The sequence below is a fragment of the Peromyscus eremicus genome, chromosome 15, assembly GCF_949786415.1.
Source record: "Peromyscus eremicus chromosome 15, PerEre_H2_v1, whole genome shotgun sequence".
NCBI classification, from domain to species: domain Eukaryota; kingdom Metazoa; phylum Chordata; class Mammalia; order Rodentia; family Cricetidae; genus Peromyscus; species Peromyscus eremicus.
The window spans coordinates 81,414,364-81,440,190 of NC_081431.1; the positions used below are offsets into that span (position 1 = coordinate 81,414,364).

Here is a 25,827-nt window from a genome sequence, read left to right on the forward strand (position 1 = left end):
TTAATGACTTCTCCCCTCCCTTCTCTGCACTAAACAGCTTGGAGCTCACTATGATGAGTGGATGTAAACATCCTGAAAGGAATGGAGATGTTCTAAAGAGACACTTTTGCCTCTCCATTCCCAACAGAATCTAGAAAGTGTGAATTTTAAGAAATTAGACTTTTCTAAGAGTTGCAAGCTTAGGTGAAAGAAAAGGCTGAAGCCTGGTACCAGCCAGAGGAGACCTGTCTTCTAAAAAAAAAAGAAAAGATTTCACACACTTCTGACCACCTATTGTTCTACCCCAGATAGTGATAAAGTCATGATGGCCAAGATCACACCCTGATGGAGACTGCTTAAATGTGCACATCTCCTGCTCTGTATTCAGACTTGAACTGCACATCAGGATGCTGACGATAGACTTGAGGGTGGAGCAGTCAGTGGACCTTCCTACTTCCTTCCCAATGTGGCCAATTGAATAACTCTCCTTTTTTTCACTATTAATCTGTGCCTTTAACTGGCACACTGCAGGTAGGGAGATGACTTCAACAACTCCAGTAATTTGATATGCTAACTCTACTCATGGGGTTGCATGTATTCTCACAAGGCAGGAAGGGTAACCATCCACCACAGAATTATCTATAAAACAACAGTGTTCTCATCACTGGCCCATGATCTGCTAGCCCTAGCCACATTAAGGGAAGTTGTAGAAAGAGAATACTGCAGTATGTGGCAGCAGAGTATGATAAGAGGCCCTTACAAGAGAAGAGTAAGACATATGGGAAGTATGGGTTCTCCTAGTAACTGAGGCAGAGTGGCAAGATCCAAGGATTCATACCCTCAACTATACCAGCAAGAACACATGTTCAACTTTATAATAAGTTAGTGATTTCTTGTATGGTTAAGCACAAAAAGCAAGTATTTGCCAACTCCTTTTAGTGCCAGAATGATTAATGTTTTAGTAGTTTGTTTTATGAGATCATAAATGACATGATATAAGAGCACAAAATGAGGTCCAGCAATAAAATTGTTAGAATACTAGAAAAGGCAAAACCATCTACAAAATCAAAAGACTGAAACTGAATACCTCCATGATGGTCTGCTGGAAAGAGTTACTAGAAGGTCTCTATGGCAGACAACATTTCAGAGTACTTGGTTCTAATGAAATGCTGTAAACATCAGTAGAAAATCTGAATTTTGGAAATCAACCACCATCACACCGGAATTGTGGCTCAGCATATTTGTAAAGGTGTCCCAAATATAACAGACGAATAAGCTTCTGCATAAAAGGTACCGAAACTTACCAAAAAGAATGAAAGAGTAAAATACTTGAGACAGGATAGATAACAAGATGTTGCCTTATTCAGATAGGCTGATTCAAATAGAAAAGACAGAAAGCAAGAAAGAAGGTACAATCTGATCATGTGTGGAAAGGATAAAGTCACTGGAGTAAGTTCGGTGGGTTACACTCTGTGATGTTTATCTTTAATTGTCAACCTCACAAAACCTATACTTACCTAAGAAAAGAGCCTCAATGAGGGATCAGCTACAATGGATTGCCCTCGGTAGGTCTGTGGGGATTGTCTTAAATCAAATAATTGATATAGGAAGACCCAGCTCACTGAAGTGACACAGAGGATCTTGAGCTGTATCAGAGTGGAGAGAAATTGAGATGAGCACAGGCAAGCAGGCATGCTGGTGTTGATTTCTCTATGCTTTTCACTGTGTATGAGGTGTAACTAGATGCTTCGGGTTCCTGGTACCTTCCCTGCAGTGATGGGCTGTAACCTGGAACTGTGAACGAAACGAAATCTTTTCTCCACTAAGCTTTGCTTTGTCGAGGTATTTTGACCCAGCACCAGAAATGAAACTAGAGCATGCTCCTTACTCCAGTCCATACCTGGAGTAACAAGACAGTAAAAAGAGAGGAGAGAACCTTCCTTCAGAGAACACACAGACGATGCCAGAGGCTGTCTTGTTAGCTCAGAGCCTTCCAGTTCTTGCAGAAAGTGAGAAGGTGAAACGAGGTACTGGGGACACGTGCGATAGACAGGATCAATCAAATATTGCTGAGACTAAGGAAGACGAAAAAGGACCATGAATACAGTTGAAGGACAGGGCAAAGTGACTTCCCCCATCTCTGCTCTCTGCCCAGAAAATTTAAATTGAGGCATAAAGATATTTATCATGGGAACCTTTTAAAGGTCCAATTAGCATTTACTATACACCAAGATTGCTTACTGTGAAGAAATGTTCACAAGAAAGAAGACAGTAAAAACCTGACAAGGAAAGGTCACATAATCCAAACAGGATAAAATGGTATATGCTCAACAATTAGCCCTGGTGAAGGGAAGAAATGATCTCGATTGCCTTTGAAAGGAAAACAGTTAAAAGATGGTTAATCCTCAAAACCAGGTGGCTTTACAAATCTCTACAAATAGTTTGACCAAATGAAACTTCTAAATACTCAGCCAGCGAGCTTTCAAAACCCAAAGTGGCTTTAATGGAGTCAGAGCTCTAATGCATTTTGACAGGCTCATTGGAAATTGAGACTGAGATTATATCACCGAGAAGTAAAGCCCCTATTGAAATTTATTCACACAACCCCGCCATCTCTCTCAGAGTCCCTAGCTCCTGCTCTGAATAATTTGTTTGGCTATGTTTCCTAAATGTGGTATTTGAATAAATCTGACTGGTGATTTGCATTTTGTCATTCTTTGCCAAAAAGGGTGTGGGATGAAAGAAGAAAAAAAAAGGAGGGGGGGAGGGAAAATGCAACAAAAAACTTCAGCCAGTTTGCTTTGGTAATGTGGGTCTCAGGGTAACTGGGAAATCACCAGGAAGCAACTTGGCCGTAATGCCTGTCAAAACTCTGGGATTGATCCTGTGTTGTGTCAACAACTCCTTCCGCTGGGGATGTACTCCAAGACGCTTGGAAGAACTGTGCAGCTTTTCACATTTGCTGTGTGAACTTCTCCACACATTGCTTTACCTTTGGTTACTTTCTGGTCTGTAGTAAGTGTAAGAACGGAAAGACATGTTAAGTGATCATAGATTTCACAGATTTACCACTGTCTGTGGTAGAACAATGAAAGTGTGGACTCTGTAATTTAGTCAGTGGCATCTTCAGACACTGTGCTTCTCTCTCATTTCCAAAAGATGATCAGCCAAGTTTTCATTCTCTGTGACGGCTGGATCCAAAAGGAAAGGAAGTTTCATAATCCTTCTCAGTCAGGCAAGTTATCATTTTAGGACATGGACACAAGAAAGATGCCTGGGAATAATGGGAAAAAATAGCTGCTATTACACTTTTTATGTGGTTATATGAGGCTAGGTGCCTACAGGATGTGATGTACATGTAAATGTAGGTACATCAGGCTAGCTGGGCCATGAGCTTCCAGAGATTCTCTGTCTCCACCTCCCACCTCACTGTGGGCAATGAGATCACATGTGTATACTAGCATATCTCAGTTCTGCATGGGTTCCAGGGATTTGAACCCAGGTCTTCTTCCCACTGAACCATCTTCCCAATCCTGATTATTCCATTTGAATTTGTTCATAGTCCATCGGGTGTTGCTGGGTGTGCCTCTACCTCACCTACTGCGTGACACTTGCTGATTTATGTGACTATACTTTTGCCATACCTTGGAGCAGACCTGAGAACCTTAGTCTGGAGTGCAGACTTCTTGTTTTTTTGGAGGCAGTGCAGTGGGGACAGCAGGAAGTTACCCCACCCCAGCTGAGGACTCTGAACACATCCCTGAGGGTATACATCCCTTTGTCTCAGGCTTTGCTTTATTAGATGAAGCTTTGTCTGTGCTTAGGCTTCCCAAAGCATTGTGTTTTATCTTTCACCAAACAAATGTGTGACTTCTTCTTGTGTAAGAATGAAAAGCGTCCTTGCCTTCAAGCCCTGAGTATCACTAGATTTTCAGATGCTCAGGGTATACTGGCATTGGATAGCTTTGTTATATTACAAATTGGATATAAGTCATATTTTATACATGTATAAATACCTAATTGTTAGTGCCATTTTGTACTTTCTCTAATCATTTGATTGAAGGAGAATAAAGAGCACAAAAACTGGAGAGACAGAAGTGATGCATTGCAGCTCTAGAATTACAGGCCCAGCTCCGGGCACAGTGGCACAGATCCCTGTGGATACAGTGACCCGATCTTGAACCTATTCTGACTCCACAGAAGGGAGAAGATGGAAACTGGCATGAAGAGCATTTGCTGGATGCAGGGGACCAGCATCACATGAGTTTTTCCTGTTATCTTTATAATGTGCCTCTGGCATCTCCAAGTCTTTCTCTCCCATTTAACAGAGAAGGAAACCAAGGCACAGAGAAGCAAACTACCTGGACTCTGTCCATTGCCTTAGAGATGAGAGGACAGTCATCTGGTTGACCTTTGCTCTTCCTCTTGCTGGTGTGCCTCTCCTGAGATTAGTGCATTCAGTATGTGTGTCCATGTCCAGTTTTCCATCAGTGTGTCATGGTTTCGTGTTACATCTTTTGCTTACTATGCATTCTGAACTTAGCAAGATATTTAATTCAGTGCTCTGTATTTTACCCCATATTAAATACCAGGGAGCAGGAGTCTTCTGAGGATTTAGTTCCCTCCAGAAACAGGTACTAATTTAACTAAAGAACAAATATCCTTAGATAATACACAGGAATGAACTAAGGAGGAAGCAGGCAGTGTTGGGGTGGACTGAGGTCAAATACTGAGGATGTTTAAACCATGGTACTAAGCACAAATGTGAAGCTGATAGCTGGGAATAGTGTGTGTGTGTGTGTGTGTGTGTGTGTGTGTGTGTGTGTTTGTGTGTGTGTGTTTGATGTGAATTCCTGCTCTAAAGCAACTAATTCTTTCATAATGAAGACCCCATTGGCATACATATAAATACAACACAAAATAGAAAAATTTCAGAATAATGGTAGAATTAGAAAGTGTATACTGTGTCAGAGCAGAGGAAGGTGAAGCCTCCTAGGAATCAAGAATGTTGAGCAGAGATGATGGAGACTTACACAGGAGGACAGATCTGAGCAGGGATGATGGAGACTTACACAGGAGGACAGATCTGAGCAGGGATGATGGAGACTTACACAGGAGGACAGATCTGAGCAGGGATGATGGAGACTTACACAGGAGGACAGATCTGAGCAGGGATGATGGGGACTTACACAGAAGGACAGATCTGAGCAGGAATAATGGAGTCTTACACAGGAGGACAGATCTGAGCAGGAATCATAGAGACTTACACAGCAGGACAGATCTGAGCAGGGATCATGGAGATTTACATAGGAGAACAGATCTGGGCTCACATTCCACCTGCACTGTGGACACTCTGCACAACATCTAGACTTTAGGTTCCTCATTTCTAAAACACTCAGAAATGACAAAGAATGTCACAGAGATCGATGTGACTTCTCCCTGGAGTGTTCCTTAGATCCAATAAATAGCTGTTTCTCTCATTTACCTGGATAATTGAGAACTGCTTAATAAAGGAATCAGTATTTGACATGTATGTAAAGAATAATTGCAGTTAACTAAATATGTGGAACTAGCAATTAAAGTAGTAACAAACATTTATAAAGATCATGCATTATGCTAGACTTTCATACTGTATGAAATGAACTATTCCAAGCAGTATGTAAGCATTCTATGGTCATTGTGTCTAATGTGTTGTTTGGATTAATAGTAGCATTAATTATTGGCATTTGCATTAAACAGTTTGTACACATAAACAGCCATTTATATACACACACTTGTGTTTGTGTGTGTCTATGTCTATGTGTGTGTATGTGTATGTGTGGGTGTCTATATATGTATGTGTTTATGAATGTGTGTGTATATATACATGTATGTCAGTGTGTGTACATATATGTATGTGTGTGTTCATGTATGTATGCTCCTAGTGTTACAGGGCACACTAACTTTTAATTCCCTCAAGTAATAAAGACAGTTTAAGTAGAAATCTATTTAATAAATTAAGCAAAACAAACACTTGAAAGAGAGATTGGAGTGGGTTGTGTCAACATAGGCAGCAATTTAGTGGGCCCTGTGTTACAGATTTTAAAGACATTATTATGAATATTTATGAGGTAAATAGTATGTTCATGTGGTAAGGAGGTCCTTTGTCCTCACCTAAATCATGATGGACTAGACCTTCCTTTTAAGGTTGCTCTTCCCATGATCCTCACAAAAAGGGGAGAGTTGTCAAAATCATGGCTGAGTAAGCCATGAGGAGCAAGTGAGTGAGTAGCATACATCCACAGCCTCTGCTTCAGTTCCTGTCTTGAGTTCCTGTTTAAACTTCCCTTAATGATGGACTGTAACTGTAAACTGAAATAAATCTGTAACTTCACACGTTGATTGGATCAGTATTTTATCGTAGCAAGGGATAAGAAAGAGAACACCTAGAATTCCTGTATTTAAGAGATGGAGACAGATTCTGTGACTTAAGGGCTAGCCAACCTAGCAGCCTCAGTGAGCTCCAGATCATTGAGAGACTCTATCATAACAAATGATGTGACAAAGTCATTGAAGAAAATATCTAGCACTGTCTTCTGGCCTCTAAAGGCACTCTGCACACACACACACACACACACACACACACACGTGCACACACGTGCATGCACACAACTCCACAAAGAAAGAGGAAGAGGAGAAGCAGGTTGCCACCTGCCACCCTCAGGGACTCAGGCACTCAAAATACCTTTTAGCTGTTGGCAAAATTTCTTAACTGAGAAATGAGGCCATGTGTTGAATTATCACTAAGAACAGTGTGAAAAATCACTATTTAAGCTTGAGAAAGGTGTGAAGTTTGGACAGACCCGAGTATTTCTCACCCTCACTGCAGTATGGTGTGAACACATTTATCCAGTGTTAATCCTCTGCCTTGGATCTGCAGCCTCCTGATCCCCCTGGTGTTTGTTGAGAGCAGCAGCCCAGAGCATGATTAATGCCAGCACAGGAAGCACTGTTGCAGGCAATTGGAAAAGTCTGATCAATTCTGGGTTCCAGGGCATCTTTTAGGTCTTGTTTTTGCTGTTGTTTTTATTCTTTTCGAATTTTTAATATTCTATAACTTTGTTTTAAGCAATAAATGAAATTCAAGATATAGTAAGCAATAAATGTCTTCCTTTTTTCCCAAAATTGTTAATTTAAAAATAGCTTGCTATTTTAAATCCAATGTCAGATTCTTATTTTCAGTTTTAAGCTATTCTAAATAAATAGCTGTCTGTAGATGCTCTAAAAAGCCAGAGGAACGAAAAAAGATCTTATATTTTCTTAGCTGGGTAAATTCACTATTTTTGTATGGGTGGATTCAGTACCTCAGATAATCTGCCAACAACAGCTACAGTAGGGCCATATGGCATATATGTGAAAGTGAAATCACAGTCCTGGGCATTTTGCTTTAGATTATGTGGACTCTAGACTAGTGTTAGTCAAATACAGGGATAAAGAATTCTGCTTCTGCTGCTGAACAGGAGTTAACACGGCATTGGAGAGTCTTTTGATTATGAAACTATTGTCTTAGGACATTTTGAAGTTGCAATGTTGAAGGTCCTTAAGTATTTTGGGGTATGGGAACAGGCTCCCATATAACCCAGGTTGAATTCAAATTCATTACATAACAAGGATGGCTTTGATTTTTCTCATCCTCCTCTATCTATCTCCTGTGCCAATGTTATAGATGTGTGCAACCATGCCTGTTTTCAGTGCTAGAGATTAAACTCAGGGCTTCATGCAAACAGTGTACCATCTGAGCTATATCCTCAACCTCCATGTGTAGAAAAAAATGTGTGATACTTCCTTAATAAAAGAAGACAAGGGCATTCTTTGCCATTCAGTTTCTATAGTGGCACCCTTTGTGTTTAGATTTCAAAGTTATTCAGTGTACAATGATCATTTTAAAGATGTTATCTTAATTACTGTAGACTGGGTAGACCAAAAAAACAGAAATTTATTTCTCATGTGTTTGGAGTCAGGAAAAACAAGACCAATTCATAAATCCAGCATCTGCTGAGACTCTACTACCTGATCTGCAGATAGCTCTCCTCTCCTGTGTCCTTACGGTGGAGAGAGGAAGAGAGAAGAGAAAAAGGATGGGAAGGAAGATAGCAGAGGAAAGGAGAGAAGAAGGTATCTCCCCTTTTCATTTTGAAAGACACCAATAACAGATTTGGGGGCATCAGAGCCTGGGCCTAGGCAGACATAGCAAGCTAGCAGTGGTTAAAAGTGGAGAAAGTAGAGTGTTCAGTGTGGCCACAGATAGGGGTCAAAAACATTTCTACTTCTCAAACCGGGGGCTCTTCTATATAGACTTGAATAGAAAGCAAGAGGTAAGATGAAGTCGTGGTCAGGGTGTGGCCCTGCCCACTGCTAGTTCCACTCAAGTCTTTCAGCAAAGAGGTCTGACAAGGTGCCAGCACTGCGTGAGTCTCCTGCTGGGAGACAAGTTCCTCCTTCACTGGCACAGGCGTTTTCCTCCCCTAACAATGAATGCCCGAGGAAATGCTAATGTCTTGGGGTCCATTGTCTCAACAAACAATTACTGTCTTACTTAAGGTTTCTGTTGCTGTGAAGAGACGCCATGACCACAGCAACTCTATAAAGGAAAATCATTTAATTGGAGTGGCTTTCATTTTCAGAGGTTCAGTCCATTATCATCATGGTGGGACATGGTGGCTTGCAGGCAGACATGGTGCTGGAAAAGAAGCTGAGAGTTCTACATCTTGCAGACAACAAGAAGGGGTCTAAGACACTGGACAGTATCTTGAGCTTATGTAAGATCTCAAAGCCCACATCCACAGTTGCACACTGCCTTCAATGAGACCACACCTACTCTAAGATGGCCACTCCTCCTAGTAGTGCCATGCCCTTTGGCAGCCATTTTCTTTCATACCACCACAGTTACAAAATTAATCCCAGAACAAGGGGTGAACTTTCAAAAGCTAATGTATTTCCAAAAGCTCATCTAATACTAGCATACAAGCATACAAGGACCACACCTGGAGTCATTGCCATGTGAACTGGTTAACAAGCTTAGCTAGCCTTCTGGCTTGGTTTTCGTTACCCGCTTTTCCTGGTGTCTTACCTTAGACACATAAGTGAGCTCCCTCCTATCTCTTGGCCTAGTCCTTACAGAACTCTCACATCTTACCCCAGATCTAACAAGAGAAGGCCTAGCCCTGCTGTCAGCTTTGGTATAGTAGCTTTCTACAGGAAATTTTTCTATTTGTTTTTCATAAGGGTAAAGGTATTCTCTTTTTCTAGTGGAGTGTGAAAAGACTGATTTTGCTAAGAGAGTGTTTCAGTCTTCCCAAGTGTGCGGCATATGGCAGAGCTGCATACATATTGGTGTTACACCTGCAGTGTAGAGATGGAAACATAAACATGAGACATGCTTGTCAATAGTCACTTTATCAACCCTTATCCTCCACACAGATGGAGCTGCAAAAACTCAACAGCAATGGAAGGGTTCGGTGTGGACCATTTGTACTCAGTAATTTAATATCTATGTGCCTTTGGCCTTTATGACTAACTAGTTGTCTGAATCATCTAAGTCAATGGGCAAAAAAAAAAAAAACTCATATACTTGTTTGGCCTTGATTGATGTTGTGGTTTGAATGCAAAACATCCCACCATAAGCCTATGTGTTTGAACACTTGGCTCCCAGCTGGTGGTGCTGTTTGTGATTGGGAACATTGTGGAACCTTTAGGAGACAGAGCCTCATGGGAGGAAGTGGACTACTGACTCTCGGGATGGGCGAGGAGACTCTATAGTCCTGATCAACTTCCTGTTCATTCTCTGCTTCCTGACTATGTATGCTCTATGACCAGCCGGCCTCTCTGTTCCTGTTGCCATGAATGATGGACTGCAGCTCCTCCAACTCTGCATCAAATAAACTCTTTCTCCCCTAAGTTGCTCTGCTAACACTGTTGATATACATGGTTTATTTATTTTGTCATAACAGTTGAAGCACACACTGGTTACCATAAGGAAGCTGCTCCACTGTTTGAACAGCTGACAGGGTTCTTTTTTATATCAGAAGAAGTTCGAGCTACTTATGAAGAAGCTTCCTTCCAAATCAAAGGTGATTGGTTGTTAGTGTAGGCATGAGCAGGGACAAAGTGGTTTGAGGCATCATCCACTGCTTCAAAATTACTTTTTCAAGAAATCTTTTGACGTTTACAATTCTGGATGCCCAAAGAACTTTACTTAAATTTAAGTTGTTGGTAGAAGAGAGTGATTTCTAGCGAATCATAATTTTTCATCAAACTAGACAAATGATAAGAAAATAGGATATTGAATAATCACTTTTTAATTTTTATCTCTGTGTGTGCAGGTACATGCATGTGTGTGCACAGGTTTGCAAGTAGCACACCGAGGCCAGGGTTCACATGAGATGATTTTCTTAATTGCATTTCACCTTTTAAAATTTTATCTATCTCTCTGTCTCTCTCTATATCTATCTATCTATCTATCTATCATTTTTTATTTATGTGTGTGTGTGTGTGTGTGTGTGTGTGTGTGTGTGTGTTTGCACAGACATATACAGAGTCAAAACCTTCAGTAGTCAGGTTGACTTGTAGTATCTAGGGATTAAATTCTGGTCTTCAAGGCTGGACATAAGGCTCTGTCCACTGAACCATCTTGTCATTGTAACATCTTATTTTTTGAGACAGAACCTGGAGGCTGCCTATCAAGTTTAGTTAGGCTACGGTCCGATGAACTTCAGGGATCCTTTCAGCCCCTCCCCAGTGCTGTGACTACACATCTGCACTCTGGTGCTTGGCTTTTACATGAGTTCAAGAAATTGAAGTCTGGCCCTCATGCTTGTATGGGGGTCACTTTCCTGAATGAATCAGCTCTTAGGCCCTAGGACTAGCTGCCTTGAGAAGGAGATTTAGGGGAGGGATCTAGATGCTCCGGGGTAATGAGGTCCTACATATCGAGGGAAGGCTTGCTACTCCTGTTACTGTTGTCTGGGTCTCTGTTTTGTTCTTCAAATGGGAGGAATTATTAAAACATTACCCTCAATCCTTTGGGGACAGGATATAATTTCCAGTAAGTTTATAGAAACTTGTCACATAAAGGGACCTGTGTTATGTGAAGAGGGCGTTCTAGCAGGTGTATCTGGAAACATTACATGTGGTAAGATTTGCATGCAAAATAACTTTAATACAGGTAAATTAACAACAAAGTGGACAACATTAGGACTTTGGCTTTCATTTCATTTTCTCTTATGACTAGGAGAGTGACTGTCAGCTGTGGTCACAAAACTGAAGAAGAGCCAGCTGCCCAGGTGGCCTTTTACTATGTAAGATCATAAGTGTCAGAGGCTGGGCCGGGGATGTGTAGTACTAAGAAAATAGCAAATTCCCTGGAGGAATTTCTAATGAGAGACTCACTGGAGATAGCACGATGTCATATGTGGTATGGTTACCCTACTGAATAGTCAGAGGGGGAGGGTGTTTCCTAGGAGTAAGGGAGGGACATGAGTCCTGATTGTTCTAATTTGGTCCTATCAGCATAGGCATCATTAACCAATCTCCACCTGTGGTCACAACCATAATACCCGGATAGCCGTCTGTACATCCTTCAAAATTTCATATCCTGATAAATCTACTGTTCTTTATAAGTGCACGCTACATAATACACCTAGCTCAGTACAGATGTGCCAGTAGCTTATCTTTGTGGCTGGCAGCAGTGTCAACTCAAGCATACTGTTTAGCATGCCAGGAGAGAAGACCACACTGCTCATCATCACTGGATGTACAGAGTCTACTAAATCACTATCATTTCATACCATCTCCAAGTTGAATCATATTAATGTGAACCCTTGTCAGTCAAGATGTATTGTTTCTTGAAATTCTTGTATTGTTCCTTACTATAGAGGCCAAAACCAGAGAAAGGAGGCAGAATGCCATGGGGAAGGGTGTTGTGTGACAGAACTTCCCTGGGGAGATGCAACATGTCTACTTACTCCAGACAGGGAACCCATGAGAGACAAAAGTATGGATACCACCCAAGTTCAACTTGGTAAACTATTGAGTTTTATTGGGATTAGTTACAGGGGTATGGATGAGGGTTTATTTACAGGGCCATAAATAAAGAGAGCTGCATCATCAAGGCCCATCCCTGAGGGTGACAGCTCACAATGCTGGGAAGCTGGAGCCCAATGCTGGGAAGCTGGAGCCCAATACTGGGAAGCTGGAGCCCAATACTGGGAAGCTGGAGCCCAATACTGGGAAGCTGGAGCCCACTGCAGAACCTCAGCAGGTTGAAAAGTGTCCTTTCCAGGTTCCTGGGTTTGTCTGAAGTTCTTCAGGCAGCTTGCCTGGTTCCTGCTTTCCTCCAGGCAGCTGGTCTGGTCTGAGAGTCTTCGTTGAAGCTTGGTTCTGCTCTTCAGAGCATGACATTTAGCTGTTATTGCTTACTCTGCAGGGAGGGGCCTAGTGGACTGACTACTCTGGTCAGTTCCGGGACCTCCTGAAGTTATTTTTGAGTTGTTTACCTTCCTGCTTAAGGAGCTTCCTTCAGAATGGAATGTTTCAATCCCAGACAAAACTGTTACATAACAGAGATGTATAATGTGGATCAAACATCTCCCCTCACTGACCACAAAGATACAACCAAGTTCCTACAGGGCCCTCAAATACGGATCGGAGACCTTTCAGCATAAATCAGTGACTGTCCTGTAAAATAGCAGCTACATTTCTGTTCATTTACAATGACAAAACAGACATTCATCACTAATAAAAAAAAAAAGCTAGAACTCAGAGGAGAATTCAATGTTTTCATTTTCCTTTTATCTCCCAAAATATAATGTTTTACAATCCCCCTCAGTCACCAATATTGGCCAATGCCTTGCTTATAACTTCTTTTTTCCATTATCTGAGTGCTTGATGGAAACCCACTTTATCACACACCCCAGAAGAGCAGTTGGGAACTGGGAAGCTGGAGTGGATTTATGCATTTCAGCTTTAACTCTGCGTTTTGCATGTTAATTACCTCATGTCTTATTAAAGATGGCTTATCAAATAAAAGAAAATGCCTTTGGGATTAGCTCCAAGCTTCCAGTATTTCCTTCCCTTTAGTTTGCCCTCTTGGAGAGACAGGCCTTTGAATGGCATTTAGAAATGTTGGTTTTCAAAGGCTTTGCATGTGGCTTCCAGGTATCAGTATGTTCCTACTTTAGAATACACAATATACTTTCAAACAATGGTATTTTCACAAGTGTGTCCTTTAGGAATCTTTTTCTCTCTGTCTGTCTGTCTGCCTGTCTGTCTTTTTTTCTCTCTGTCTGTCTGTCTCTCTCCTCTCTGTCTGTCTGTCTGTTTCCCTCTCTCTCTGCCTTCTTCCCTGCATCTTAAATCTTTTCTCTTGGTGTTGACTTTGGCTATTAGAGGGGAATCAGATCTCTATTGGTTGTTGTCACTGCATATGCCCAGGTAGACTACAGATTACTGAAGCTGAGAAGGTCAATCATGATCCAATGAAACACACACATCTGAGTGGCAGCTCACAACCTGTCACTGCTACATAGACAATAGTGTGGACAAACTCAATGGGAAGAGTTATACGCACCATAAATTCACTTACTGATACTGAGCTATGGGCTTTAAAAGGTTTAAATGCTGATTTTTTTACAGATGTTTGATCACATTTTTTTTTTTAAAGATGAAGTTTAAGCCTTTGGATGCCATCTACAGAAAAAAAACATAATTCTAAAATAATAAATTATGCAGATGAAGACTATGAGACACAGTGCAAGTGGAGCAATCAGGACTTGTGCTGTGTTTTCTGTGTGTTTGTGTGTGTGTGTGTGTGTGTATCTGATTTTAGGGCTGAGCATTTGATAGTGGATAACCAGTTGAGGAACACTTCCCAAAGGAAGCCTATTCATTTTTTTTATTAAGAAAATTTTACATACCAATCAAAGATCCCCCTCTTCCCTTCTCCTGAACCCCCAGCCCTCCCCTCCCAACCCACTCCCCACTTCCCCCCCCCCCCAAGAAGGCAAGGTCTCCCATGGTAGGCACATCCAGTAGAGGCAAGCCCAAGCCTTTCCCCCTGCCTCAAGGCTGCACGAGGTGTCGCATCCTAGATAGTGGTCTCCAAAAAGCCTGCTCATGAACCAGGGATGGATTCTGATCCTACTGCCAGCCCCCCCCCCCAAGCAAATCAAGTTACACAATTGTCTCGCCATGCAGAGGGCCTAGTCCAGTCCCATGCAGGCTCCACAACCATTGATCCAACTTTCATGAGTTCCCACTAGTTTGGTTTGGTTGTCTCTGAAGGTTTTCCCATCAGGATCCTGATGCACTACCCACTCATAAGTGGATACTAGATGTAAAGCGAAGGATAACCAGACAACAACTCACAACTCCAGAGAAGCTAGCTAACAAGAAAGACCCAAAGAGGGATGCATGGACCACCCTGGGAAGGGGAAATAGATAAGATCTCCATGAGTAAACTGGGGATGAAGGGTGGGCAATGGAGTGTAGGGAGTAGTGGATGAGAACATAAGGGAATGGAATGGTTGAGATGGAACAGGGATGAAGTGTGAAAGCAATGAATGAGATACCATGATAGAGAGAGATATCGTGGGGATAGAGAGAACCCTGGTGCTAAGGAAGTTGCCAGGAATCCCCAAGGATGACCCCAGCTTTGACTACTAGAAATAGTGGAGAGGGTGCCTATACTGAACTGGCTTACCCTAGTGATCAGATCAGTGAATACCCTAACTGTCATCACAGAGCTTTTCTCCAGTGACTGATGGAAACAGATGCAGAGATCCATAGCCAAACACCAGGAAGAGCTCCAGGAGTCCAGTCAAAGACAGAGAAGAGGGAAGACTATTCTGCTTTCAGCATTCCTTAGTTGCTTATAGTTCTTTGTCTAGGGTTGAAGCCTCATGAACTTCCCCTTTCCTGTTAACATGTCTATTATTGTTGGGCTTGCTTGGATCTTATTTAGGCAGCATTGTGGTTGAGAGTTCATGGATGGAGCTTCCCTGACATACCTAGGATACTCAATCTCACAGGAAACTTCCCCTTCCTCTGGCTCTTAACAATCTTTCATCCATCTCTTCCATAATGATCCCTCAGTCTTTGGTGCAAGAGTTGTGTTGTAAATGCATCAGGTGGGAATGAATATCATTACTTTTTCTCTGCATTTTGATCAGTTGTAGTTTTCTGTGATGTTTTCTCTATCTGTTTCAAGGAAAACTTTCCTTGATGAGGGGTGAGGACTTCACTTACTCTGTGTATAAGGATAAATATTAGAATGTAGTTAGAGATTATTCTGTTTTAGTAAAGTGCCGATTTTATGTTTTCCTCTAAGATCTCTGACCACACTAGCCCTGGGTAGTGGGCTAAGAAGCAAACATGGAACCATCTCTTCAGACCATGTGTGATTTTTGTCAAATAAACATCAATCACAAATGAACAGAAAAAAATGAACCATATATATAGCTAGACTGTGATGGTTCCTTCCTGTGAACCCTGCTGATGGTGTAGTTAGAGAGTGGGTACTACAAAAATAAGCAAGAGTCTTGGAATAGGACAGTCGTGGAAGTGAACCTCAGGCGAATTTCTAACTACTGAGTGACTGAGTGATTTGAAGATTCACTTCCTTTTGTTCTTTCCTTCCTGCACTAGGTTTGTTTATTTATTCATTTATTTATTTAGTAATGAGGATGTTACATGCTCGGTGCAATAACTGGCCTCAAAAAAACATTGACAATTATTTCAGAAAAAAACCCGTTCTTTCCTGGAGGGCATTGTCAGTTATCTTATAGTATGGACATGTGTGAAACTGAAACTGTACACTGTTGTTAACTTTAAATCTTAGGTGTCATAGCCTGCAGTTTTCTTTATTCAGAAAATGCAGCTAGGCATGGATGGTAGGGAGAAGAACATCATAAAATATAGTATTTGGTGCTAATGAAAAAAAAGTAATGCATGTGGCAGGACTGTCGCCCACATTAGATCAATGTCAAAGAAACTAGGGCTTTCACTGTGGTCCTTCGCCAAAAGTCTGATTGGAGAAGCACGCATACATATGTTGACATGTCTTGGCACTGTAGAGCTCACTGAGTTGCCCTCTCTTTTCAGACATTTGCAGGAAACATGAATGCTGACAGTGTGGTGCATCACAAGCTGCTCCATTCAATGAGAACCCGCTTTGTTCGCTTTGTGCCACTGGAGTGGAATCCGAGTGGGAAGATTGGCATGAGAGTGGAGGTCTATGGATGCTCCTACAGTAAGTACCCACATGTTCAAAGTCACATAGCTAAGTGGGTGAATGATGTTGCCCATGGAATGCACGATTATTCATATGGGTAATTATAATTTGTGTGTGTGTGTGTGTGTGTGTGTGTGTGTGTGTGTGTTCATGTGTGCGAGTACAAAAGCAGGGCAGACAGAAATTTCCAGTGTTCCTGAAGAACAAAGTCCATCATCCGAACCTAGTATTTTTCACTTAATATGGAACTTCCAGCTGAGTCTATGCTGACTTACCAGTGACCCACATAGGTCTTGTCATCCCCATTTCCTCACTGCTGGGATTCCCAATGTGCACACCCTCACCTCCAGCTTGATGTGGGCTTTAGGAATGGAATTCAGATCTTCATGCTTGCCAGGCAAGCACTTTTGAAGCACAGCTATTTCCCCAGCCTCTAGTTATCTCATTTTATTCTAGATTTTAAATAATACACACACACACACACACACACACACACACACACACACATATATAAAAATGTGTACATCAGCTGAGAAGTAGAAATCTTCTTATATTCTACAGGGCTCTGTAGGATGAGGCAATAATGCAATAAAGCCTCAACAAAAGTTCAAAGTAAGAACTCTTGGGACTTGAGTAACCATTTGCCATTTGCAATCAGAAATAGCTATGCTCAGCTTTTCCCCAAAAGTGTGGTGATGTACTGAGAAGCTCTTACTCTACCCTAGAAGCATGAAAGGAGCCTGCTCTCTTTCTTTGCATTCTAGAAGAAAAGGAAATTTCCACCCTAGGTAACTCATGCAGGTCTCTTCTTCTGCAATCATAGTATCCATGTGTTATCCTGAGAGGTGTTGATAGTGAATTTGAGGTAAGGATCCATTGTAAGCATAAGGAGGCTGTAACATGGAAAGAACTGAAGAGAGTTATAGAAGGAAGGAGTCATGGGAGAATGCTGCTATCCTACTTCTCTCCTGTAAGCATGATGCTGAACATGTGAACTGTGTCATTACAAATTGATTTTCTTCTTGTAAGCAGCGGCATTCATGTGATTATTTGCTGTATCAATATCCAATGATGCATAATTAGTGAACAGACTCAATCAACACACTTTTTTTAAAACCATAGTTATCTTAGCTCTGTTTCCTATTAATGAGATAAAATACCTTGACAAAGCAGCTTTAAAGGAAAGGAGATAGTTATTTCGGCTCACGGTCTCGGGTTACAATCCATCATTGTCAGGCAGTTAAGGTGGCAGAAAGCTGAAGAGGTTAGTCACATCGCACTGACAGTAAGAGCAGAGCAAAGCATGCAGGCCACATGCTAGGCTCAGCTTGTTCCATCACTCTCAGCAATGCAGGGGTACCCTGCTCAGGCAGTGGAGCCACCCAGAGTGGGTGTGTCCTCACATAATCAAGATAATTCTCCCCGGACATGGCCACAGGCCAAACAAATCTAAACACTTCCTTATTGAAGTTCTCTTCATAGGTGACTCCTTGCTGTCATGAGGCAATTAAAACTATCACAACAGTTCAGTGAATTACTGGGTTGGGTCATGGAAGGAGCTCACGTATGACACACTAGTGCTGTTCATCAAAACCAGGTCAAAACAGCACTTGCCTCAGAAGCATTTGAAGTGCTCCATGAAAACTCATTTGCTTCCCCAATGTCGTAAGCACTGAATTAAGATTTGGGGGAATGAAAATACAAAAAACAGAATGTTAATGATTCCTCAAGTAAACTATAGGTGAAGGTATATCTGTCAGAAAAATGAAGCCCTGTGGGGAAGAGATTTTTTGGAGAAATGACTGTATTTATCGTGAACACGCACTTTTCGAAAGAGTATGATTTACGAGAGATGTGTTGACAGTCTAGTCAAGGAAGGACTTTGCCACTTGCAGTCTGGGACCTTTAATTCCCCCTGTACCTTGTCTCTTAGTGAGGACCTTTTATCACTTCTGGGAAGAGTCTGTGGCTGTTGCTGTTGGTATTTGCTTACTTATTTGTTAAGAACTTCATGATGAAAAAACACTTGAGAAAGTTTATTTATGTTATTTATACAGTGATCTCTTTGAGTCTAATAATTTCAATTACATTTTAGAGTGTGTGTGTGTGTGTGTGTGTGTGTGTGTGTGTGTACATGTCCACACACATACATGACATCACGGTGTGCATGTGGAGGTCAGAGAACAACTACTGAGAATCTGTTCCCTCATTTTACCATGCGGATCCTGAGGACTGAGCTCAGGTTATAAGGTTTGGCAGCGAGTATGCTTACTCACTAAGGGGTCATTTTCTTGCCCTGGTCTAGTAATTTTTATTAGTCTTTCAAATGTCTCCATATTTTAGTTTTGTTTTTTTTTACCCAGAATGACTTTGGTTTTTCATTATTATACCTTCTATATACTCACGATGTATGCCCACCCCAAAGGATCATGGTTTTACTTAGATTATAGCCTTTACTTTAAGCGTATATGTGTATGTGTGTGTTGGTGCATGTGTCTGTACAGGATTGCCAGTACATGTATGGGCGTGTGTGTAGAGACCAGAAGTCAACATCAACTGTCCTCCCACAGGTGCTGCTCACCTTGTTTTTTTTGAGACAAGACCTGTTCCTGGCCTGGGGCTTGACAGGCCAGTGTACCCTAGGGATCATAGTCTCTCCCTCCGAAGGCTGGACCTATAAGCCCATATTACCTCTCCTGGGGCTTGACTAGTAGGCCAGGCTGGCTGGCCAGTGAACCCAGGCCTCTGCTTGTCTCTCCCTTCCCAGTACTGGGCACGTACCAGCAGCCCAGCCTTCTCCAACCAGGCCTGGGGATCAAACTAATGCCCTTGTGTTTGTAACACAAATGCTACCTACGGAGCTAGCTCCACAGCCAATAAGCTATCAGGTTGGAAGGTATCCTTGAGCAACATTTTAGTTTTCTCCAATGATGGACTCATTCATAATCTATGCCAACAAAGTATCTCCTACCAAGAAAACATGTACTTTTTTTCTGAAGTAGAAATGTACCCACAAATCTGTTAATCCTGTAAATTGACTCTTGTTCAATCTAAGATACTCCTGACTTTGTAGGAACCCAGGCCTGCCCCCTCCACTGCAGGCTCCCCTATATCTGGTGGATTATCTAAAACGATGGAGTTCATCCAGTAAAACTGACCATCAGTGGGGTGTTATCCACCTTGGGGTGCTATTCAAGACAGAATGAGCTTCCTAGTTTTATACCAGTAGCTGGCATTGATTTCCCATGATCTTACACATATGTCTCTCTGTATGAAAACCCAAGCCCTCACCATGGCTTCTGGATCTAGTCTGTTCTAGTTTGTTCCTCTGTTGATATGCTAAAACACTGACCAAAGCAACTTGGAGCAAGAAGGGTTTATTTGATTTATAGTACATGATGGAGGAAAACCAGAGCAGGAGCTCAAGGCAAGAACCTGGAGGTAGAACCTGAAGCGGAATCAATGGAGGAATTACGCTTACTGGTTAACTTCCCAGTTCATAGTCACCTTTATTCTTATATAGTTCACACCCAACTGCCTAAGAATGGCACTGCCCACAGTGGGAGGAGTCCTATTTCATGAATTAGCCATCAAGAGAATGCCCCATGAATATGTGCACAGGCAGATTTTATGGAGGACATTCTTTTCAGGCATGTCAAGTTGACAACTGAGAATAGACACCACAGACACAGCCTTCCACCATCACTGTATCCCCATTTGTTCCTGGACTGTTCCCATTAACATAAAAACCCTGCCATACATGCCACCAAACAACCCTAACCAAAGACCCTGTGGCTCTGTTTAGGACCTCCCTCTCCTTTTAATCATCTTCTATCTAGACAATGCTTTTTCTAAAATCTGTCCTTAGTTATTGCTTTCTCTTCCTGCCTCTATTTGCATAGAACTTCACCAAAGTCTTCAGACAACTGAGGGTTAGCTGGATGGGTCAACTTGGCCGGGCTCTAGCCCTAAGGTATACAGCCACATACTGTTCCAAGAGTTGCTGAGATGTTGTATAGGTTAGGTCTGTAACCAGTTGATTTTATTTATTTTTTTTACTTTTAATTTTATGTGTATGTGTGTTCTACCATGTGTGTCTATGTACCACATGAATGCCATACTCAAAGAAGTCAGAGCAGGGCATTGGATCAGTCGTGAGCTGCTGTGTGGGCACTGGGAATTGAACCCGAGTCCTCTGGAAGAGCAGCCAGTACTGTTTGCCTCTGAGCAAGCTCTCCAGCTCTGTAATCAAGTGATTTTTAAATAAAAGGGATAACACACCATAGCCTGAATGAGTTTGATTCAAACAGTGGGCTGGTTAAAGAGCAGAACTGAGTGTCAGGTGAAAAAGGCATTCTCCGTTTGGACAGCACCTTCAGCTCCTTCCACTTTCAAGCCCATCAATGAATGGTCTGCTCTGTGAAATTCACACTGGCTTAATTCTCCTGATGATGTATAAACACTCTACTTACTGTTTCTATGGGACAACTATTTTCATCACGACTTGCCAATGGCCTCCACATAGCCAAATACCCTCCACAGTCATTATTTCAAGCTACTCTTTGATCTATTTTTAAAAGCATCTTTATGGCTGGAGAGATGTCTTGGACAGTAAAGTCCTTTCTTGCTGAGCATGGTGACCTAAAGTGACCCTCCTGAACAGATGTTTAAAAGAAAAAGAGTTGGGCCTGCCAGCATGTACCTATGATCCAAGTGCTGAGGACGCAGATTCAGGAGGGGCTCTGAGGCTTGCTGGGCAACTAGTCTGGCCAATTGTAGAGCTACAGGTCTGTGAGAGACCCTGTCTCAAAAAATAAGGAGCAGAGTTGTAGAAGAAGATACCCTATATTAACCCTTTCCTGTGTCCTCCTCAAATTAGACACCCAGACACGTATACACACACACACACACACACACACACACACACACACACACAACACACACTTACAACACACAATACACAAGACACACACACACAAACATACACATACATGCACACATGAGAGAGAGAGACAGATAGACAGTCATAGACAGAGTTTTTTGAGCCCAGCGAGGTAGCATACATCTGTAATTTCAGCACCCATGAGATAAACAAACAGAAATAACATTAGTTGGAATTTGAAGCCAGCCTGGACTGCATAACAAGATACTGAGACACAAAAGCAGAAGATAGCGTTTCAGAGCACCCTCCCAACCCTCTAGCTCTCAGATCCTTCCTACCACCTCTTCCAGGATGTTCCCTGGGTTTGAGGATTAGGGGTGGGTTGTTGTGCCCATATATATGTCATTCATTGGCTCTTCAGGTTTCTTTTTAAGAATAGGAAAGTAGGAAAGCTGATGTGTTGAGGAGGCAAGGGAAGTTGAAGAGGGAATTATAAATCTATGAAATTTTCAAAGAATAAATAAAAATTTATTATTGTGTTGTTTTTGTTTTTTAAGGAAAGCAAATCTATCTTTTCCACATTTTCACTTATGACCCCTTTCCCTTTAAGGTTTCCCATTAGCTTCAGGTCTCTGAGCTTTTCTGTCGATAGCGCATGGTTGCTAAACTCATAGGGTCCCATGGCTGTGAACATCCCATTCATTACAAAAGTGATTACACGTTTATCATAGGGTCCCATAGCTGTGAACATCCCATTCATTACAAAAGTGATAACACGTTTATCACTTCCACATCTGTCTTCCACCCTGGCCTATGGAAATATAAATACACAGTTGCCCTCTTTCTGCTTCCACATGAAAATGTGTTAAATGTCTCAGGTTTAATATAGACAAAAAGAATCTTGGCTAACCAGTGTCTGCAGATTTTCTTCTCCCCATCTCTTCTGTCTCAGCCAATGGCCACTACACCCTGTCTGTTGGTGTTGATCCTGAGAAGGAGTTTATCATTGCTCTTCCCTCTATTGCCTTGTCTAGTAACCATCCCACAAGTCCCAGAAGCTGTATCAGCAAATACCCTGAACCCACATCCTCCACCCTGTGCAGGAAAGCCTCTGTGCTCAGCTGCTGGATATCAGTAGTTTCTGTTCTCATCCTCATGCAACCACCTCTACATTTCATAAACACCAAAATGATCTTTATACGTAATAATCACATATTTCTCCAGCTTCCTGATTCTCTAATATAATTGCGATTCCACAACCAAAATTCCCAGTAACACTCCCCTATAACTCTCTTCTCTCCCCTCCTCTTCCCCCACCTTCCCTCCTCATCCCTCCTCTTCTCTTCCCTCCCTACACTGCTCTTCCTCTCTTTCTGTCCCTGCTTTTATCTTTCTTTCCTGCTTTCTGGCCCAACAACCTCATTGTTCCTGACTTGTGCCAGGACTTCAGTACCTCAGGACCTGTGCACGTCCTTGAACAAATAATAACATTTCCCCTGGCTGTATGTCAATGTGATTTTCAGTTTATCAGTGACAATCTCAAAGGTGTACATTCTAATGCCCCTTAAAAGTACCTGACTTACTTTCTGTGCACCTGCTAATGATGTGTGATTCTAAGGTGTGACTTCATTTACTACATGGTACCACAAACCAGACTCCTGTCTGTTTGTTGATGCTAAGTTGATACCCATCTTCCTTTCCAGTTCCTTGCACTAGCAGGTAAGTTAAAGACCATGACAGAATAAGCAGTTTTAGGAGCATTAAAACTGCTTATTTGTTGAATGGGTAGACACATGTGCTAGGCCAGTCTCATTGTCTCGGCTTAGGCAGGCAGGTCACATTGAATTACTTTTTGTTAATACAGTCATTTCTACTTTTTAAGGGAATTACATTTGTTTCTGTGGGCCTGTAAATCTCTAATTCTGCCTCAGTATTTTGATAAAAATTAACCTTAGGATGTACCTCAGTTGGTTGACCATTTACCTAGATCTGAGTTTGATTCCCAGCACACTCTTTTTTTTTGTTTGGTTTTTTTGAGACAGGGTTTCTCTGTGTAGCTTTGCGCCTTTTCCTGGATCTCGCTCCCAGCACACTCTTAACATAGCATGGTGGCTCATGCCTCTGCTCCCACCTCACTGTGGTACACTCAAGACCCTGAGAAGTTCATTCTCAATTACTTAGCAAGTTGTTTTGTACTATCCAGAGAACGAGATTCTGTAGCCATACTTTTGGTTAGAATGAGTGGGCTTATTATGTAGCAAGATAAAGTAAAAGAATAAGCAGCAGGTAGAAAAACTGATAGCACTCAGATAGATACATATATTCATGCAAAACATCATCAGATTCGGCTCCCAGAACCTTTAGCAGAGTTGACTGGGGAAGCCTTACTGAGCCTGGATTTCTAATAGAGAATGTTGCTGGCAGAATTCCCATCCCCTTTGGTGAGGTTTCTAAGTTCTAAAAGAACAAATGGCAATAGACGGAGATAACATCATCTGTCTGTCTGTCTATCATGTCTTTTTCTATTATTTATCATATTTTACCTACTAATTCACCTATCATCTGTTACTTATCATTCTTCCATCTGTTTTAAATGACTTTATTTAATAATTTATAGGTATGTTTCATTGAAAATTACCTGTATCACCTACCAAGTTATGAGTTCCATACAGCCAAGAAGGTTATGTTCTTGATCCCTAGTACTCTGCACAGATAGGGCCAATTTCATTCCGTAGTAATTGGACATCATAGACACAGCATCTCTAATGTCATAAACCATATTTGCTGAGGTAAGGTAGGGTCTGAACAAAGTTGGCACTAGTCTTCCCTTGTGGCCCTGCATTTATGTCTGGAAGTATTCAATCATGCGGCATAAAACATTTTCTTGGAAGAAAAAGATCATAATCAATCTTACGACACCCAGGCTAGTTTTTCACTCCCAAAGTCAAAAACAGCAACCTACAATTTCCGAACACAAGCCATTAAGAGGCTCCAGGGACGATGTTGAATTGTTGCCAGGAGCAACAGCTCCTACACTCACACATCTCCACTCCTGTGTCCCTCACCTGCACCTTCACACCTAATTCTGCATAAGAATCACTTGTTTCCATTGGTTTCTAAATAAGTCCCTGGAGCCTAGAGTGTTGCTCTATTAGAAGAATGCTGCCCTAGCATGCACAAAGCACAGCCTCAGTTTCTAGCACCATATAAAGCTGACATAACATGCTTCCTGTAATCAGGAGGTAGAGGCAGAAGGATCAGAAGTTCAAGGTCAACCTCAGCTACATAGCCACTTCAAAGCCAGAATGGGCCAGAGTCCCTGTCTCAAAAGAAAAATAACATAAAAATACCGACTCTGACCACGAGAGTCTTTCTGTTGTTTATGGGTAGTTATGATAAAGAGCCAGAATTTAAGCCCATTGTCTCAAGCTCCATTTCTATGTAACTATTTTTTATAGTTAATTCCTTCTTAGATTGCCCTGTCATTTTTATAAGTAACTGTGGATCTTCAGAATTTTCAAGCAGAGCCAGTAAGATGGCTTAGTGGGTAAAGGCTCTTGCCATGAAGTCTAATGACCTGAGCTAGATCCCTGGGACCCACACAGGGGAAAGAGAGATCCAACTTTATCTTGCTACATACTTAATAAGCCCACTCATTCTAACCAAAAGTTGTCCTATGGTGCACATACACCCTCCCTCACAGGAAATAAATAAATGTTGAGAAAACAGTCTAGGTTGCATGTCCACCAATCCCAAGGGGTCCACATACCTCTGCCTCCCCAGTAGTAGGACTAGAGAAATGTCATTCCCATCATGCCTGTCTTTTTACAGAAGATCTGGGATTTGAACTCAGGTCCACAAACTTGTGTGGCAAGTACTTTACCAGTTGAACTATCTTCTAGAAAGCTTTCTAACATCATACATGGCCATATTCAACACACGGACTGGGCTTAAAACACCAAGATGGCCAGGTGACCTGTGTTTAGCATTAACTCCATCTGTAACCTTGGGCAGTCTTAAGTCCTCTATAAGGATGGCCAGGTGACCTGCCTTTAGCATTAACTCCATCTGTAACCTTGGGCAGTCTTAAGTCCTCTATAAGGATGGCCGGGTGACCTGCCTTTAGCATTAACACCTTCTGTAACCTTGCGCAGTCTCAAGTCCTCTATAAAAATGGAAACAATACCTGCTTGCTTTAATGCCTCCGATTCCTTAAAGCAGTGTTTGGCATGTGATTAGCCCCCAAATAAGCTTTGTTCCTTGGATATTTAGGTCGCACATTCCCCGTTCTTTTCTCCTTTCTAATCAGGTACGTATCTTTCTGGTAGAGGTAAATGGTTGAGGTTTTACATTCCCGGTCCTGAAGGATTTTGACCTCTTCCATCAAGCCATCTGGAGACTTTAAGCTACATTGAATTTTCTCTGGGGCTTCTATTTGAATTTCTTTATGTATGGGAAGCTAATTAATTTTAAAAAGCATTATAAATTCTGATAAAGCATAATGATCTGCCAGGCTCCCCAGACTCATTAAGAATTACAACCCTCTCTTTATACCCCAGGTTCCTCCCTCTACACAAGACCTTGCTCCTGTTTGGTTAATTACTGCCAAGTGATATCATCCAAAATTCATCACCCTCTGAGCCAAAGTCATGCTCTCTTTCCCCAAATCAATCACGTATCGTCTCTGCTTCAGCCATCT

General features: G+C 41.8%; 1 protein-coding gene across 3 annotated transcripts in view; it reads left to right on the forward strand.

Annotated features, from left to right (window-relative positions):
• Nucleotides 1-25,827, forward strand: part of LOC131925151 (contactin-associated protein like 5-1-like) — an 898,625-nt gene that overhangs the window by 365,503 nt on the left and 507,295 nt on the right. For all 3 annotated transcript variants that reach the window (XM_059280428.1, XM_059280429.1, XM_059280430.1), the window contains exon 4: nt 16,117-16,264. In XM_059280428.1, the coding sequence (XP_059136411.1) occupies nt 16,117-16,264 (148 nt within the window). The remainder of the gene's footprint in view (nt 1-16,116; nt 16,265-25,827) is intronic.